Below are 20,113 nucleotides of genomic sequence, written 5' to 3'. Positions count from 1 at the left end.
ATAGAGGCTCAATGTAAGTTTTGGGAAAGCTAAATTTTATGATTCAATTTCTATGATTCAATAACCTAGTAATGATGGCACTTGTTTAAACAAGTAGAAACTCAACAAGGATCAACATATGAATGTTAAAATGCATATATATATTATAGAAAGGGCAAGGGCTAGAGAAACTTTGTGATTTAAAGGGTGTTTTCATTTATACTTAACTTCTTAGAGTTATCATAATTTATTAACTCTATCATACATGCAAGACTATAAAGAAATATAGTTCTGAAGTATTAGAAATAGGATCATGTGGACAAAGAAATAAAAATAGATATTTATTAATAATAACATGAATATTTTACATAATTAGTAGAAATAGATTGGAAAAGAAAAATTGATTGCAAAGTAACTTATAAACTGTACCAAACTAGTGAAGACATTCTTAAAAGTTTTGTTCAATACAATTAATTGTAAAACATGTGAGCCTTTATAGGACATGATTGTTCATTGTCTCCAACTTTTCTTAATGTTAAATGTGTTTAAGTGATGAATGGGATGTAGCAAAACTTTTATCTTGTTCTTAGAGAATCAAATCGTTTCGCACTATGGTTATACATGTTATTAGTTAGATAAGCAAACATATCAACAGTATTAATTGAGCAGGGCACGAAAAGCTAGAAAATTAAATGTTTTCTTTTTTCTTTTCTTTCTTTCAGGTCATGAGTGTTAAAGCAATTGAAAATGCTATAAAACTTACATTAGAAGGTGCAAATCAACTTGTTTACTATCAGACTTGGATCTTTTTGATAGTCGTTGTTTCCTGCATCATTACTCAATTAAATTATCTTAACATGGTTAGTATCACTATTGATTTTGTTTCCTTTAAAACATGAACATAATTTTTAGGATTTGAAATAAAAACTTAGAGCCACATAGTTTGTATTCCTTTTGTAAGAAATGATATGCTTTCATGTTTAGACTTTCTATTATATGTCATCTGCTTAATATGAGGAAACATCTCTCTTTGTTGGAGGTGATTATAGTTTTATGGACTAAAATCCAGTTTATTTTTCTTTGATCACCACTTATTTTCATTCTTATATTTTTTTTCTGTTCCATGTTCATACTGAAACATTTAGCTAAAGTCACTTTCTAATTGAAGAAATGATTTGAAAGTTAAGAGCTAATCTAGAAGTTCAATGTGTAACCCTCTAACCTAAATAACATCCATGTCATGCTTAACATAGACTAACAATTAATGATCTAGAAGGATGGAATTGAATTTTTTATTTTCCATAAAGTGTTTGCATCATTTGCGTGGAATTATATGGTGACATACACTTTCATGTTTGCAGGTGTTGGATACATTTAACACTGTGGTTGTATCTCCAATCTATAATGTCTTGTTCATATCTTTTACAATATTAGCTAGTGCAATCATGTTTAAGGTTGTATTAACTAAAACAAAATGAAAATGTTCCCTAAAAGAATGAGTTATCTCACACATCAAGTGTTTAACTATCTGTCGTAATCTTCTACCCTCTTTTTCTTATTAGTACTATTCTGGTCAAAGTATAAGCAGCATTGCATCAGAGCTATGTGGTTTTATCACGGTGTTATCTGGCACAGAAGTATTGCATAGTACAAAAGAGTCAGATCCTCCAGTCTCTACAGGTAATGCCTCATTGTTTCCTATTTTCTTGTAATGCTTCAGTTAAGAAACTTCTGCTATTTCTGAAAATGATCATTGCCTAATTACCTTTCCTGTATAGATTTGTTTAGTCCGTTGTCTCCGAAAGTAACATGGTATATCCAAGGCAATGGTGAGTCTTGGAAACAGAAGGAAGAAAACGGGTCACCACCTTTTAACTTAATTACGGTTGTACGACAAGATCATTTCACGTGATACTGAATTATTAAGTGGTAGAACTGCAAATTAGAATCACCTAATGCTACCGTTGAGTTAGACAGCCCCCATACTCCAATGACATTTTTCTTCAATTTATTCTACATTAAGATACATAAATGTGGCAGTGTTACTCTGTGACTCCATCTATCTAGTTTTGCAACAAGTTTCAAGAGGCTCCTATCACATTATTTTGGTAGATAAGTCGTGCTTCCTTTTTTCAGAGAATATTTGTTTCTGTGGCAGAGTGTGAAATGAAAGCTCGTGCGCACAATCACCAAAATTTCCTAGTTAGTTTTTTTCCTAGTTTGTATGTTTTGTTGTATTGTTATTATTTTGCATTATTTTTACCCTCTTGTGCTCTTTTTCCAAATTGTATCCTCCAGTTCTTAGCTGATTTTGGTGTTCATATTCTGGTGTTTCTCTGATTGTGGGAGCTAATCCATGTAAATTAATTAGTGTAATTTTAATTATTTAACTAGTTATCATTGAAAACTTATGAATGTCTATATATATTACAATTTTGATTCATCTATAGTTCAACACCATTAAGATTCTAAACAAAAGTAAAGCTACTCACTCAGCCTTTAATTGTTTGATCTGAGTTGAGCTAGGTCTTAAAGATAGGTCAATGAACTTGTTTGGCCATCTATACAAGAACATTTATTCAATTATGGAAAATTGTTGTACACCAAAAAAATATGGAAAATACTTTGAAATATCATCTTAATTAGTATTGATGGCATTTTGAATCTTAGTTTAAATTCTAAAATTGTGGTTTGGATGAAAGTTACTTTGGTTATAAAAGTAATAGTTGTATATCACAAGCATATTGTGTTATTCTGCCAGGATATTTCTAATTCTGAACTTGAAGAGAAAATGGTTGCCAGAGTTACACTTATTCTACTTTGAATTAATATATGACTAATTTAGTAACGAATTTTTAGTATGTATATAATATTTTTGATAAATGTTACATAAAAATATTCTATATTCTTTCACAAAATGCTTTCAAAGAGTTCTAAATTAAATTAATATATTTAAAATTAATAATTGTTTAAAAAATTACCTTGTTTCCACCCAAAGTTCCTTTGGCAAAGCCATCGAGACTTTAGATAAGACCTAGCCCACCACTCTTTTGGCATTGCCATCAGAGCAAGAAAGCTAGGGGATCAAATATTTCTATATCTACACCATTGTTGGATCAAATATTCCTATATCTACACTATTGTTCCATACATACGTATATTCCTACACAATTGACCAAGCTAAACCATATGCTACCCTCTAATAATGTCTTTAAAATCGGCATACATTCATATTTTAGAAAAAAATTAAGGTAACAATAAAACCAAACTAAATATACTAAAATAAATATTCAATCTATTTTTTTTGTGTGTTTTTCTTGCTTGAGTAGTCTCCTCCTCTTTTCATAAATTCTCTTTGATCCAATAAAACACACATATTATGTTATAATTCCTACATAAAATATTAATTAAAACAGGATAACTACCATGATTAAATAATTCAAAGAGTTTAGAGTAACAAATTAAATAATTTTTAGATTAATGAAGAATCCACGTACGATAGTCAACTATGTCATGCATACTATTTCCTCTTAGCTTTTCTCCTCTAGCTATTTTCTCCTGGCATTCAAAGAATTTTTTAGAACAACTTGTTGATAAGTTCTTGTTTTAACATATTTGTTTGAAATCCTTGACCATTGTCTTCCTAATTCTTCATACCCTTGGAAACCTTCCCAAAACTATTTTGATATAATGAATGATTAGCAGATTTTATAGAAAAGTTCTTTCTATCTGACCTTTAAATGACAAACATATATAATACTATTAATTAATACGTACTTGTACTCTTGTGAAGTCCAATGAACTATTTTTTGGATTAAGTTGTTGTTGGCATGTCAGTTTTGTTCTCTTGTTGCCCCTGGCATGGCTGATGACGGTAACATAATATGCATTCGCACTGCCATGTCTGCCGTGGCCGCCATTGCCTCTATCCTACCATGATAATATTACCAGGATGTATTTACATAAATGACAGACAGAGTATCTATACATCTTTATGGGCAAAACATAAATAAAGAAATAAAAAGAGAATGATAATATTTAGAGTAGCCACCCGTGATGTTGATGATGAGTCCAATAAGGCTGCAGTGGTAATGGTATTGCATTGACGATGGGGATGAAGAGAGGGCTATGTTCCAATGGGGTAGCACGATCCAGTATCATGATGATCATGTTCTCAGGATAACCATTTTTTTATGGTATTAAGGTCGGTCATCAGCTTCAAGAAGCACTCATGCAGCTGTGCCGGAGTCTTTTCGGGGAGGCAAGCAGCCACGGTCTCCCAGCGGTTGTATATATCATCCTCGAAACAATTGGCGATAACCGACTCAAAAGCTTTGTTCTCCTCTCAAGTCCAGACCTAAGGTTGCGATTGATATTGAAGTGGTTGATGACCACCCACTTCGGCAATCAGCTCTAATGGTGGTTGATAACCCCAAGTGTCAGCAAAAACTAATCCGTCATATTGCTTATATCTGTCTGTGACTTGGATTGATGCTGAGACTGAACCCGAGGTTGAGGCAGAGGCTGGGACCAAGGTTGAGGCAGGGATTCTAGCTGAGGTGGTTGACTAACATGGACGTCAATAGCACATTGCTCTTCCATGTTCGTTGTATGCGGGTGGAGCTGAGGTTGAGGCTGAGAATGCTTGGTAGCTTCTGTCTCCACCCGGTTCTCCATAGCTTCCGGCAAACACTCATCATCAAGAACCATCTCAAACTGTTTGTTGTCATCCTAAGAATGTGGTGGTTGATTATCCTTCGTGTCCATTATTAAAAGAGCATTTAGTTCCTCTTCCATTCTTGCGTTATCCTTCATATCCATCTTTGAAAGGGTGTCATCCCGAGAATGCAGTGGTTGACTATCGTCAAAGGCAAGCAGATCTTTGATCACCTTGGTATGCATCATTAAAAGAGCATCTAGCTCCTCTTCAAAGACCTCCGCCCCAAAAATTTTTCTGTTTTCACAACTTAAACAGTTGCAATCATATATTAAAACAAAGAAGCATTCAACTAAAGATAAAATTCTAGCCCTTCTAGTACGCATTTCCTTATTACTCCACAATTTTTTAACAAATAAAGGTTTTGAGAGGGCACCTGATGAGCGGATATTTTATACGCTTTTTGGGGGTAATTTCATGTAGATTTTAGTATGTTTTAATTAATTTTTAGTAGAATATTATTAGTTTTTAGGCAAAAATTATATTTTTGGACTTTACTATGAGTTTGTGTGTTTTTCTGTGATTTCAGGTATTTTCTGGCTGAAATTGAGGGAGCTGAGCAAAAATCTAAGTTAGGCTGAAAAAGGACTGCTGATGTTGTTGGATCCTGACCTCCCTGCACTCGGAATGGATTTTTTGGAGCTACAGAAGTCCAATTGGCGCGCTCTCAACGGCGTTGGAAAGTAGACATCCAGGGCTTTCCAGCAATATATAATAGTCCATACTTTGCGCGAAGATAGACGATGTAACTTGGCGTTGAACGCCAAGTACATGCTGCTGTCTGGAGTTAAACGCCAGAAACACGTCATGATCCGGAGTTGAACGCCCAAAACACGTTATAACTTGGAGTTCAACTCCAAGAAAAGCCTTAGCACGTGGATAGCTTCAGTCTCAGCCCCAGCACACACCAAGTGGGCCCCAGAAGTGGATTTCTGCACCAATTATCTTAGTTTACTCATATTCTGTAAACCTAGGGTACTAGTTTTCTATTTAAACAACTTTTAGAGATTTATCTTGTACCTCATGACATTTTCAGATCTGAATTACATACTTTTTGACGGCATGAGTCTCTAAACTCCATTGTTGGGGGTGAGGAGCTCTGCAGCGTCTTGATGAATTAATACAATTCCTTTGTTTTCCATTCAAACACGCTTGTTCTTATCTAAGATGTTCATTCGCGCTTAATTATGGAGAAGGTGATGATCCGTGACAATTATCACCTTCCTCAATCCATGAACGTGTGCCTGACAACCACCCCCGTTCTACATCAGATTGAATGAGCATCTCTTAGATTCATTACTCAGAATCTTCGTGGTATAAGCCGGATTGATGGCGGTATTCATGAGAATCCGAAAGGTCTAAACCTTGTCTGTGGTATTCCGAGTAGGATTCTGGGATTGAATGAGTGACGAGCTTCAAACTCCTGAAGGCTGCGCGTTAGTGACAGACGCAAAAGAATCAATGGATTCTATTCCAACCTGATTGAGAACCGACAGATGATTAGCCGTGCTGTGACAGAGCATAGGAACGTTTTCACTGAGAGGATGGGAAGTAGCCATTGACAACGGTGACACCCTACATAGAGCTTGCCATGGAAGGGACTTTGCGTGTGGAGAAGGATTTCAAGGAAGAGTTGAAGTTCAAAGGACAAAGCATCTCCAAAACTCCAACATATTTCTCATTACTGCACAACAAGTAACGCTATTATTCTCTTTTATTTTTCCAATCTAATAATTCCAACTGATAATTTTAATTAAGATCCTGACTAAGAATAATAAGATAAACATAGCTTGCTTCAAACCAATAATCTCCGTGGGATCGACCCTTACTCACGTAAGGTATTACTTGGACGACCCAGTGCACTTGCTGGTTAGTTGTGCGGATCACAAATTCGTGCACCAAGTTTTTGGCGCCGTTGCCGGGGATTGTTCGAGTTTGAACAACTAAAGGTTTATTTTATTTCTTAGATTAGGAAGATTTTGGTAATTGGGCCAGAGTCTTTTATTTTCTTTTCAAAAATATTATTTTTCTTTATTAATTTTTAATTTCTCTTTGAGTCTAATGTCTTATTCTAAGTTTGGTGTCAATTTCATATTATGTATTTTTTATTTAAAATTTTCGTATTAGTGTATGTGTTCTTCATTGATCTTCAAGTTGTTCTTGTTTATTTTGCTTGTTTGATCTTGAGTTTTTCTTGTTTTGTGTCTTTTCTTGTTTTTCTTGTGCTTTTTCAAAACAGTAACTTTCAAAAATTTTTACTTATATCCATAAATATAATACATTTTTAAAATTAACTCTGAAGTTGCTGCCCAATTGGCTGGAGCTTTAGTAGTTGTTCTTGATAATTGGGTATCCTCTTTGGAATCTTTTTCAAAAATAATTTTTCTTTGATTGAATTTTGTGCCAAACTCTAAGTTTGGTGTTTTCTTGTTAAGTTTTCTTTAATTTTCAAAAATTTGTCTTGGTTTTCTAAAAATTTTAAGTTTGGTGTTCTTTCTTTTGTTCTTGGTGTTCTTGTGAATTTTCAAAGTGTTCTTGAGTCTTTCTTGTGCTTTGATCTTAAAATTTTTAAGTTTGGTGTTCCTTGGTGTTTTCCCTCCAAAATTTTCGAAAATAAGGAACATTGGATCTAAAAATTTTAAATCTTGTGTCTTTTGCATATTTTTCTCTTTCATCATAAAATTCAAAATTCAAAAAATATATACTTTCTAACTAATTTTGAACTACATTTTTCGAAAATTTAATATAAAAATTCAAATTTCAATTTCAAAATATTTCCAATTTCCTTTATTTATTTCGTTTTTATTTTATTTTATAAAAATTAATTTTTATAAAATAAATAATATCAACATACATATCATCTCTTTTATTCCATCATGGAATTAAGTGGGAATGATCAGTCCAGGAGGACTCTGGGGTCATATGCTAACCCCACTACTGCTTCATATGGGAGTAGTATCTGTATACCCTCCATTGGAGTTAGTAGCTTTGAGTTGAATCCTCAGCTCATTATCATGGTGCAGCAAAACTGCCAGTATTCTGGTCTTCCACATGAAGAACCTACAGAGTTTCTGGCACAATTTTTACAAATTGCTGACACAGTACATGATAAAGAAGTGGATCAGGATGTCTACAGATTATTATTGTTTCCATTTGCTGTAAAAGATCAAGCTAAGAGGTGGTTAAATAACCAGCCTAAGAACAGCATAAAAACATGGAAACAGCTGTCAGAAAAATTCCTGAATCACTATTTCCCTCCAAAACGGATGACACAGCTAAGGCTAAGCATCCAAGGCTTCAAACAAGGAGATAATAAATCCCTTTATGATGCCTGGGAGAGATACAGAGAGATGCTAAGAAAATGCCCCTCTGAAATATTTTCAGAGTGGGTGCAATTAGACATCTTCTACTATGGGCTTACAGAAAAAGCTCAGATTTCTCTAGACCACTCAGCTGGTGGATCTATACATATGAGAAAAACAATTGAAGAAGCTCAAGAGCTTATTGATACAGTTGCCAGAAATCAACATCTGTACCTAAGCAGTGAATCTTCCATGAAAGAAGAAGCTAAAACAGTAACTGATAAACTCAGTCCTGTAGATCAGGCCAATGAATTCAATCAGCAATTAGACTTTCTAACCAAGCAGCTAGCCAAATTCAAGGAAATACTACAGAAAAAAAGAATGGCTAACAGGAATATGGAAGTACAATTAAAGCAAACAGAAAGGCAACTGTCAAAACAAATAGCAGAAGAATGCCAAGCAGTTCAATTAAGAAGTGGAAAAACATTAAATACCTCACTTCAAAGCAGCAGGAAGCCAAAAAATGAACAGATGTCTACTCAAAATCCCTCTGAGGACAATCAGAACCCAGAGAGGAATAATGCTGGCGCTGAATGCCCAAACCATGCTCATTCCTGGCGTTCAACGCCAGAAACAAGCATGAATCCGGCGTTGAACGCCCAAAGGGAACATGGTTCTGGCGTTCAGACGCCAGTAACAAATAGGGAGATGGCGTCTAACGCCACTCCAGCTTCCACCCCTGGCATTCAAATGCCAGTGGGGGATCCGTCACATACAAGTGCTGATGACAACCCTTCTAAAAAGGCTTCCCAACCCACTTCTGTAGGTAATAAACCTATAGCAACTAAGGTTGAGGAATACAAAGCCAAAATGCCTTATCCTCAAAAACTCCGCCAAGCGGAACAGGATAAGCAATTTGCCCGCTTTGCAGACTATCTCAGGACTCTTGAAATAAAGATTCCGTTTGCAGAAGCACTTGAGCAAATACCCTCTTATGTTAAGTTCATGAAAGAGATCTTAAGTCATAAGAAGGATTGGAGGGAAACTGAAAAAGTTTACCTCACTGAAGAATACAGTGCAGTCATTCTGAAAAGCTTACCTGAGAAGCTTAAAGATCCTGGGAGCTTTATGATACCATGCACATTAGAGGGTACTTGTACCAAGCAAGCTTTATGTGATCTTGGGGCAAGTATCAACCTAATACCTGCATCTACTATCAGAAAGCTTGGTTTGACTGAAGAAATCAAACCAACCAGGATATGTCTTCAACTTGCTGATGGCTCCATTAAATACCCATCAGGCGTAATTGAAGACATGATTGTCAAGGTTGGGCCATTTGCCTTTCCTACTGACTTTGTGGTGCTGGAAATGGAGGAGCACAAGAGTGCAACTCTCATTCTAGGAAGACCTTTCCTAGCAACTGGACGAACCCTCATTGACGTCCAAAAAAGGGAAGTAACCTTGAGAGTCAATGAGGAGGAGTTCAAGTTGAATGTTGTCAAAGCCATGCAACATCCAGACACCCCAAATGACTGCATAAGTGTTGATATTATTGACTCTCTGGTAAGAGAGGTCAATATGGCTGAGAGTCTCGAATCAGAGCTAGAGGACATCTTTAAAGATGTTCAGCCTGACCTGGAGGAATCAGAGAGAATAGTAGAACCTCTGAAAATCCCTCAGGAAGAGGAGAAACCTCCTAAACCCGAGCTCAAACCATTACCACCATCCCTAAAATATGCATTCCTGGGAGAAGGTGATACCTTTCTTGTAATCATAAGCTCTACCTTAGAGCCACAGGAAGAGGAAGCACTAATTCAAGTGCTAAGGACACACAAGACAGCTCTTGGGTGGTCCATCAGTGATCTCAAGGGCATTAGCCCAGCCAGATGCATGCACAAGATCCTATTGGAAGGTGACGCCAAGCCAGTGGTTCAACCACAAAGGCGGCTGAACCCAGCCATGAAGGAAGTTGTGCAGAAGGAGGTCACTAAATTACTAGAGGCTGGGATTATTTATCCTATTTCTGACAGCGCCTGGGTGAGCCCTGTCCAAGTCGTCCCTAAGAAGGGAGGCATGACAGTGGTTCATAATGAAAAAAATGAACTGGTTCCTACAAGAACAGTTACAGGGTGGCGTATGTGTATTGATTATAGAAGGCTCAATACAGCCACCAGAAAGGATCATTTTCCTTTACCATTCATAGACCAAATGCTAGAAAGACTAGCAGGTCATGAATACTACTGCTTCCTGGATGGATATTCAGGTTATAATCAAATTGCAGTAGATCCCCAGGATCAAGAGAAAACGGAATTCACATGTCCATCTGGAGCATTTGCATACAGAAGGATGCCATTTGGCCTGTGCAATGCACCTGCAACCTTTCAGAGGTGCATGCTCTCAATTTTCTCTGATATGGTGGAAAAATTCCTGGAAGTCTTCATGGATGACTTTTCAGTATTTGGAGACTCATTCAGCTCCTGCCTTAACCATTTAGCACTTGTTTTGAAAAGATGCTAAGAGACTAACCTGGTTTTAAACTGGGAAAAATGTCACTTTATGGTGACTGAAGGAAGTGTCCTTGGGCACAAAATTTCGAACAAGGGAATAGAGGTGGATCAAGCTAAGGTAGAAGTAATTGAAAAATTACCACCACCTGCCAATGTTAAGGCAATCAGAAGCTTTCTGGGGCATGCAGGATTCTATAGGAGGTTTATAAAGGATTTTTCAAAAATCGCCAAACCTCTGAGCAACCTGCTAGCTGCTGACACGCCATTTATATTTGATAAAGAGTGTCTGCAGGCATTTGAGACTCTGAAAGCTAAATTGGTCACAGCACCAATCATCTCTGCACCAGACTGGACATTACCATTTGAATTGATGTGTGATGCCAGTGACCATGCCATTGGTGCAGTGTTGGGACAAAGGCATGACAAGCTTCTGCATGTCATTTACTATGCCAGCCGTGTTCTAAATGATGCACAGAAGAATTACACAACCACAGAAAAAGAGCTACTTGCAGTGGTTTACGCCATTGACAAATTCAGATCCTATTTAGTAGGATCAAAAGTGATTGTGTACACTGATCATGCTGCTCTTAAATATCTACTCACAAAGCAGGATTCAAAACCCAGACTTATAAGATGGGTGTTGCTCCTGCAAGAGTTTGATATAGAAATAAGAGACAGAAAAGGGACAGAAAATCAAGTAGCAGATCACCTGTCCCGAATAGAACCAGTAGAAGGGGCGTCCCTCCCTCTCACTGAGATCTCTGAAACTTTTCTGGATGAGCAACTCTTTGCCATTCAGAAAGTGCCATGGTTTGCAGACATTGCAAACTACAAGGCAGTGAGATTCATACCCAAAGAGTACAGTAGGCTGCAATCAAAGAAATTGATCACAGATGCAAAGTACTATCTTTGGGATGAACCATATCTCTTCAAGAGATGTGCAGACGGAGTAATCCCTAGATGTGTGCCTAAGGAAGAAACGCAAAAGATTTTATGGCACTGCCATGGATCACAGTATGGAGGACATTTTGGAAGTGAGCGAACAGCCACAAGAGTCCTCCAAAGTGGCTTCTACTGGCCTACTCTCTATAAAGATTCCCGAACGTTTGTGCTTAATTGTGACAGTTGCCAAAGATCTGGCAATCTACCTCACAGTTATGCCATGCCTCAACAAGGGATCTTGGAGATTGAGTTGTTTGATATATGGGGCATTGACTTCATGGGACCTTTCCCACCATCATACTCAAACACTTATATTCTGGTGGCAGTGGATTATGTATCCAAATGGGTGGAGGCTATTGCAACACCCACTAATGACACTAAAACAGTGTTAAAATTCCTCCAGAAACACATCTTCAGCAGATTTGGTATCCCTAGAGTATTAATCAGTGATGGGGGCACTCATTTCTGCAATAAACAGCTTTACTCTGCTCTGGTACGTTATGGAGTTAGCCACAAGATAGCTACTCCATATCACCCACAAACTAATGGGCAAGCTGAAGTCTCAAATAGAGAACTCAAAAGAATCCTGGAACGGACTGTAATTAACCGTAGAAGGGATTGGGCAAGAAGCTTGAATGATGCTCTGTGGGCATACAGAACAGCATTCAAGACCCTTATAGGGACCTCTCCATACCAGCTTGTGTATGGAAAGGCATGTCACTTGCCAGTGGAACTGGAACACAAGGCCTACTGGGCAACCAGATTCCTAAACCTTGATGCCAAGTTAGCTGGAGAAAAACGATTGCTCCAGTTAAATGAGCTAGAGGAATTTAGACTCAATGCTTTCGAGAATGCAAAAATTTACAAGGAGAAAGCAAAAAGATGGCATGATAAGAAATTGTCATCCAGAGTCTTTGAGCCGGGGCAGAAAGTTCTGCTATTTAATTCTAGGCTCAAATTATTCCCCGGGAAATTAAAATTCCGGTGGAGAGGTCCATATGTAATTACAAGTGTATCACCATATGGATACATAGAGCTTCAGGATAATGACTCTAACAAAAAGTTCATTGTTAATGGACAAAGAGTTAAGCATTATCTTGAAGGTAATTTTGAGCAAGAATGCTCAAAACTGAGACTTAATTAAAGCTCAGTAATAGTCCAGCTAATGACACAAAAGAAGCGCTTGCTGGGAGGCAACCCAGCCAATCACAAAATTTAATTTTATTTGTTTCTGTTGATTTTCACAGGTATAGGACAACATATCTTCAAGGTAAAAAAAAACAATTAATCAAATTCACAGAGTTACAGGGGCATTTGGACGTTTACTGGCGAAAAAAAGCCAGTAAGAAACATTTTGGGCGTTGAACGCCCAAAAGAAGCACCCACTGGGCGTTCAACGCCAGTAAGGGTAGCCATCTGGGCGTTAAACGCCAGAGAGGAGCATCTTCTGGGCGTTAAACGCCAGAAAGAAGCACCTTCTGGGCGTTTAACGCCAGATTGCTAGCATCCTGGGCGTTCAGAAAAACGCCCAGTGACAAAGGCCTTCCTGGCGTTCAACGCCGGAAAGAAGCATCAGCTGGGCGTTGAACGCCCAGGAGAAGCAACATTTGGGCGTTAAACGCCCAAAACATGCATCGTTTGGGCGTTTAACGCCAGGATGGTGGGAGGAGGTAAAAATTCGTTTTTCTTTATAATTTTTCTAAATTTTTATGTTTCAATTCATGATTTCTTACATAAACATGTTTCAAATTGTCATCCCTCATATCAAATTAGTTTTCTAAAAATCCTGATTTCTAAAATCCATGTTTCAAAAATTTCAAATATATCTTAATCTATAAAGACAAATTGTTTTCCAATCCAATCCAACTCTTTTAAGTTTGTTTTCAAAACTCAATTATCTTTTTAAAATCTTTTTCAAAATTAAAAATTCAGATCTATCTTTTAATTATTATTCAGATCTTTCTCTTTTTAAACTATATCTTTTTCTTATCATATCTTTCTTTTACAAATCATATCTTCTATCTTATCTTTTTCTTATTTTCGAAAATTTCCCACCCCCCTCCCTATATATTGAATTCGGCGCCCCTCTCATCATCCCCATACCACACTTGCTCTCCTCCTATCCCTCTTCTTTCTCCTCTTTTGCTTGAGGACAAGCAAAGCTCTAAGTTTGGTGTGTTTATCCGTGATCACAAAAACATACTCACTAAGATCATGGCTCCTAAAGGAAAACAACCCACCCCAAGAGGCAAGAAAGAGAACACTCCAAAGCCACTTTGGAATCAAGGGAAGTTCTTAACTTAAGAACATTCAGACCATTACTACAAAATAATGAGTCACAGATCAGTGATCCCGGAAGTCAAATTTGATCTGAAAGAAGATGAATATCCAGAGATCCAAGAGCAAATTTGAAACAGGAACTGGGAAATTCTGGCCAATCCTGAAACGAAAGTGGGAAGGAACATGGTTCAGGAGTTCTATGCTAATCTATGGCAGACAGACCGGCAAAGAATAATTGGAGCTGCTCTCTATGACCATCGGACCTTAGTCAGAGGAAAGATTGTTCATACCCATCCTGACAAGATCAGGGAGATATTTAAGCTTCCCCAACTGAAAGATGACCCAGACTCCTTTAATAGGAGAATGATGAGGGTAAATAAAGGTCTGGACAAGATTCTAGAGGATATATGCATCCCTGAAGCCAGGTGGACCACCAGCACGACTGGCATCCCAAATCAACTCAAAAGAGAAGATCTAAAACCAGTAGCCAGAGGTTGGCTAGATTTCATAGGGCGTTCCATATTGCCCACCAGCAACCGTTCTGAAGTTACTGTTAAAAGAGCAGTAATGATTCACTGCATCATGTTGGGAAAAGAAGTAGAAGTCCATCAACTAATCTCATGTGAGCTATACAAAATAGCAAACAGGAATTCCAAGGACGCCAGATTGGCCTATCCAAGCTTAATTTCTATGCTCTGCAAAGATGCTGGAGTGAAGATGGGAATAACAGAGTATATCCCAGTTGAGAGGCCAATTACTGGAATATCAATGGTCAGACAACAGCAACAAGATGATTCAGCCAAGAGGAGAGCACAGGAAGCCCTCCCAGAACTACCTCAATTCGAATATTGGGGACATCTTGAGGCTTCTATTTCCAAATTGCAAGAAGCTATGGACCAAATAAAGGAAGAACAGAACAATCGAAGTAGCATGCTTTGCAAACTGCTTAAGGAACAGGAAGAGCAAGGGCGTAATCTAAGGGAGCTGAAGCGCCAAAAATTAATCCTTGAAAAACACCCCACAGATTAGAGGAACATCTACTCCTCAAAACAACAGGTTGTTGAGTTCCAATTCTTTTTGCTTTAACTCTGTGATAGTGTTATTATGGAAATTTACCTTAGGAGATATATAGTGGTAGTAGTAGTAGTAATTAGTAGATCTATTTTGATTTTATTTCCAATTAAGTTATAATTTATTTTTCTCATCATCATCAGGCATGAATAAAGTAGTAGATTTTTAGAATAAAGAAGTAATTTATATTTTTCGAGTTCTTAATAATAAAAATTATAATTAATTACATGTGATGGCAATACTTTTTGTTCTCTGAATGAATGCTTGAACAGTGCATAATTTTTATCTTGAATTTTATGAATATTGGCTCTTGAAAGAATGAGGAACACGAAAAATATTATTGATGATCTGGAAAATCATGAAATTGATTCTTGAAGCAAGAAAAAGCAGCAAAAAAAATTTTATATTGATAAAAAGGAATAAAAGCCAAACAGCCCTTAAAACCAAAAGGCAAGGGTGAAAAGGATCCAAGGCTTTGAGCATCAGTGGATAGGAGGGCCTAAGGAAATAGTTCCAGGCCTAAGCGGCTAAACCAAGCTGTCCCTAACCATGTGCTTGTGGCATGCAGGTCCAAGTTACAAACTTGAGACTGAGTGGTTAAAGTCGTGATCCAAGGCAAAAAGAGTGTGCTCAAGAGCTCTAGACACCTCTGACTGGGGACTCTAGCAAAGCTGAGTCACAATCTGAAAAGGTTCACCTAGTTATGTGTCTGTGGCATTTATGTATCTGGTGGTAATACTGGAAAACAAAGTGCTTAGGGCCACGGCCAAGACTCATAAAATAACTGTGTTCAAGAATCAACATACTACACTAGGAGAATCAATAATACTATCTGAATTCTGAGTTCCTATGGATGCCAATCATTCTGAAATTCAAAGGATAAAGGGAGATGCCAAAACTGTTCAGAAACAAAAAGCTACAAGCCCCGCTCATCTAATAAGAATCTAAGCTTCATTTAAAACTCTAAAATATTATTACTTCTTTATTTCAGTTAAAACCTATTTTATTTATCTAGTTGCTTGAGGACAAGCAACAGTTTAAGTTTGGTGTTGTGATGAGCGGATATTTTATACGCTTTTTGGGGGTAATTTCATGTAGATTTTAGTATGTTTTAATTAATTTTTAGTAGAATATTATTAGTTTTTAGGAAAAAATCATATTTCTGGACTTTACTATGAGTTTGTGTATTTTTCTGTGATTTCAGGTATTTTCTGGCTGAAATTGAGGGAGCTGAGCAAAAATCTGAGTTAGGCTGAAAAAGGACTGCTGATGTTGTTGGATCCTGACCTCCCTGTACTCGGAATGGATTTTTTGGAGCTACAGGAGTCCAATTGGCACGCTCTCAACGGCGTTGGAAAGTAGACATCCAGGGCTTTCCAGAAATATATAATAGTCCATACTTTGCGTGAAGATAGACGACGTAACTTGGCGTTGAACGCCAAGTACATGCTGCTGTCTGGAGTTAAACGCCAGAAACACGTCATGATCCAGAGTTGAACGCCCAAAACACGTTATAACTTGGAGTTCAACTCCAAGAAAAGCCTTAGCACGTGGATAGCTTCAGTCTCAGCCCCAGCACACACCAAGTGGGTCCCAGAAGTGGATTTCTGCACCAATTATCTTAGTTTACTCATATTCTGTAAACCTAGGGTACTAGTTTTCTATTTAAACAACTTTTAGAGATTTATCTTGTACCTCATGACATTTTTAGATCTGAATTACATACTTTTTGACGGCATGAGTCTCTAAACTCCATTGTTGGGGTGAGGAGCTCTACAGCGTCTTGATGAATTAATACAATTCCTTTGTTTTCCATTCAAACACGCTTGTTCTTATCTAAGATGTTCATTCGCGCTTAATTATGGAGAAGGTGATGATCCGTGACAATTATCACCTTCCTCAATCCATGAACGTGTGCCTGACAACCACCACCGTTCTACATCAGATTGAATGAGCATCTCTTAGATTCATTACTCAGAATTTTCGTGGTATAAGCCGGATTGATGGCGGTATTCATGAGAATCCGAAAGGTCTAAACCTTGTCTGTGGTATTCCGAGTAGGATTCTGGGATTGAATGACTGTGACGAGCTTCAAACTCCTGAAGGCTAGGCGTTAGTCACAGACGCAAAAGAATCAATGGATTCTATTCCAACTTGATTGAGAACCGACAGATGATTAGCCGTGCTGTGACAGAGCATAGGAACGTTTTCACTGAGAGGATGGGAAGTAGCCATTGACAACGGTGACACCCTACATAGAGCTTGCCATGGAAGGGACTTTGCGTGTGGAGAAGGATTTCAAGGAAGAGTTGAAGTTTAGAGGACAAAGCATCTCCAAAACTCCAACATATTTCTCATTACTGCACAACAAGTAACGCTATTATTCTCTTTTATTTTTCCAATCTAATAATTCCAACTGATAATTTTAATTAAGATCCTGACTAAGAATAATAAGATAAACATAGCTTGCTTCAAACCAATAATCTCCGTGGGATCGACCCTTACTCACGTAAGGTATTACTTGGACGACCCAGTGCACTTGCTGGTTAGTTGTGCGGATCACAAATTCGTGCACCAGCACCACTAGACAACCTTCTCCCACTTTCGTTCTAAAACTCTATCCTAAAAAAGGTAAATCTAGCAAAAAATTTTAATAATTTAACTTGTTTAGAAACGAAAAATCAATCTTGGTTTTGCATGAACAATCCACGTGTATAACTAGCACGAATAACCTATGATAACTTCATACAAAGATAAAAAAAAAAGTCTTAAAACAGAGACAAAATTAATAAAATAATCAAAACTAATAAAAATCTTTAAAATAAATAGTAAACCGATAAATCAACATAATTAACTACTTAATGTTAATCGAAATTCGAAATCCTAATTAACATAACTTCAATCGTAAACTAAATTTAACTTTATTTAATGAAAATCAATAAAAAAACTAATTTATCTACATAATTATCTTAGTTGACAAATTTAGAGTGCCTAACCCTATTTAATTTCTAATTAGACTAAAATAATATAACAAATAACTCAATATAACATAATCACACATTTAATAAAAAATTAAATACAAAATTTAATAAAATTTTAATAAAATTCTAAATTTTAATAAAAATTAAAAAATAATTTATCTACATAATTATATTAATTGAAAAATTTAGAGTGTCTAACCCTATTTAATTTATAATTAGACTAAAATAATATAATAAACACACAATGTAAGCCTAATCACCATTTAATAAAAAATTTAATAAAACTCTATTAAACAAATTTAAAGAAAAATAATTTATTAACTTAATTTAAAATTTACCTAATCTAACTTTACTTTAAAACCCTGATCACACATGTCAAAATTAAATAAAGTTATAATAATACCTTAAGTTAGAAAAAAAAAATTCTGTAAAAATTAAGGTTAATGAAAATTTACCTCGGATGGTGACAAAATTTGTTACAGTGCAAATTTTTATGTAAATTTTTTTTTTGTGAAAACTAAACAAAATAAAGACAATACTTACCTCTAGTTCGGTGGACCACAACAACGGTGGGTAGAGATGCAGGAGACAGTTTCTATGTGACTCCCACAGAAATGACGACCACCAAATGAAGTGCGATGACAACGAAGGATAACTTGTGACGCCAACAGAAGTGCGATTCATGGGAGAGGAGAGGGAAAGAGAAGAGAAAAGAGGAAAAGAGAGACTAGATTCGCCGAACGAGGGAGAAATGGCTCACATTTCAAATTTATCCCAAATTTACTATTGGATTTACGAGTAAAAAAATCCAATGGTAACAAGCTGCCAGTAACCAAAACGACGCATTTCATTTTTAGGGTTGCCATTGAATTTCTTACTTGTAAATCCAATGGTAATGTTGGCGCCAATAAATTAGTCCTTCGTACCAGAACTTGCCCGCGGATTTTGGAGGGGGTTACAAAATTCGATGATAACGTTTTAGCAAGACAAAAATATTCACCAACTTTCACGCAAAATCTGACAATAAATTCGTCGAAATAGTTCCACGCAGAATTCAACGGTAAATTTGATAGTAATAAGCAAATTTCTTGTAGTGTAGATAATTACATTAAAAGAAATTTCTTACATAAGGAGTTTGAGGCCTCCAAAGCTGACCACAATACATTCATACCACTACTCTCTATTCTTCTTCATAGATATAGATAGTAATAAGTTTTTTTTGTGTAGTTATTTATCCTAATAAGATTATAAAAAATGATGAGGATAGAGTGATATTTAAGTGCAATTCACCTATAATGTTGCGCATTTGCTATTTTGCTTCACTAGATGTGCTAAAGAATGTCATCTTACACAATATAGTGGCAATATGTTCCAAAAGAGTTGGGAGAGTTGTCTATAGATTCTTATCAACATCAACAGGTAACACAAGAATGAACTTGTATTAAACTTGTGTGTTAAGCTTTAACATATATCTTGATCACTGAATTGAATAAATACATAATTACGTATTAACACACACACACACACAGAGAGAGAGAGAGAGAGAGTTACTAAACTAGAAAAAACTGAATTAATTCGGTGCATCTCAAATATTTGTTTATACTATATGGTATTGCAGTGTATATATTTCACCAGAACTAACAAATTCTTATGAAATAAAAAATCATTGATCCTGTGAAAATGGAGGAAAGAGCACAAGAGCAATAAATCGGAATGTGTGAAGTGTATTAAAAGTATGAATGATGAATCTCATCATCTATCAAAGCTACGGCTAGTGTTTTATATACATACATGAATACATGTATACAAAATTTTTAGATCAAGTTAACTAAATAACTGATAAAGTTAACAAGCAAGCTCTTAAAACCTTCACTCTTTCTGAGACTCCATGTAAAAAATGAAATGAACATGACCATACGCATCAGATAACACTTTCTATATCTTAGGTGCCTGCTTACAATATTCAGGATAGATCCATAGCTTGAACGCCTCATCATCCACACAATGCTAAGTGTAACCAACATAATAATCAAAACTAATTATGATAGTTATAAAGGCTCAATGTAAGTTTTAGGAAAGCTAAATTTTCTTGATTCAATTTCTATGATTCAATAGTCTAGTGATGATGGCACTTGTTTGAACAAGTAGAAACTCAACAAGGATCAACATATGAATGTCAACATGTATATATAGATTACAGAAAGGACAAGGACTATAGAAAACTTAGTGATTTAAAGGGTGCTTTCAGCTATACTTAACTTCTTAGAGTTATCATAATTTATTAGCTCTATCATACATGCAAGACTATAAAGAAATATAGTTTTGAAGTATTAG

At 36.3% G+C, this 20,113-nt stretch overlaps 1 protein-coding gene across 1 annotated transcript; it reads left to right on the top strand.

Annotated features, from left to right (window-relative positions):
* The first annotated feature begins 590 nt into the window (after positions 1 to 590).
* Positions 591 to 1,948, top strand: LOC112805454 (probable magnesium transporter NIPA6). The gene is made up of 5 exons (XM_025847840.2): positions 591 to 602; positions 702 to 839; positions 1,341 to 1,433; positions 1,542 to 1,659; positions 1,758 to 1,948. Exons 1-5 carry the CDS (start codon positions 591 to 593, stop codon positions 1,889 to 1,891), a joined length of 495 nt encoding a protein of 164 aa, XP_025703625.1. The 3' UTR covers positions 1,892 to 1,948.
* The last annotated feature ends 18,165 nt before the right edge of the window (positions 1,949 to 20,113 follow it).

The sequence above is a fragment of the Arachis hypogaea genome, chromosome 6, assembly GCF_003086295.3.
Source record: "Arachis hypogaea cultivar Tifrunner chromosome 6, arahy.Tifrunner.gnm2.J5K5, whole genome shotgun sequence".
Taxonomy (NCBI): domain Eukaryota; kingdom Viridiplantae; phylum Streptophyta; class Magnoliopsida; order Fabales; family Fabaceae; genus Arachis; species Arachis hypogaea.
Note: the sequence above shows the minus strand (reverse complement) of the source record. Positions and strands in the feature narration are given on the sequence as shown.

What these genes read in the sequence shown, in the direction of transcription:
- LOC112805454 (XM_025847840.2), top strand. An exon ending in AATTAAATTATCTTAACATG is followed by an intron (nt 840 to 1,340) that starts GTTAGTATCACT and finishes TCATGTTTGCAG; the next exon opens with GTGTTGGATACATTTAACAC. An exon ending in AGATCCTCCAGTCTCTACAG is followed by an intron (nt 1,660 to 1,757) that starts GTAATGCCTCAT and finishes TTTCCTGTATAG; the next exon opens with ATTTGTTTAGTCCGTTGTCT.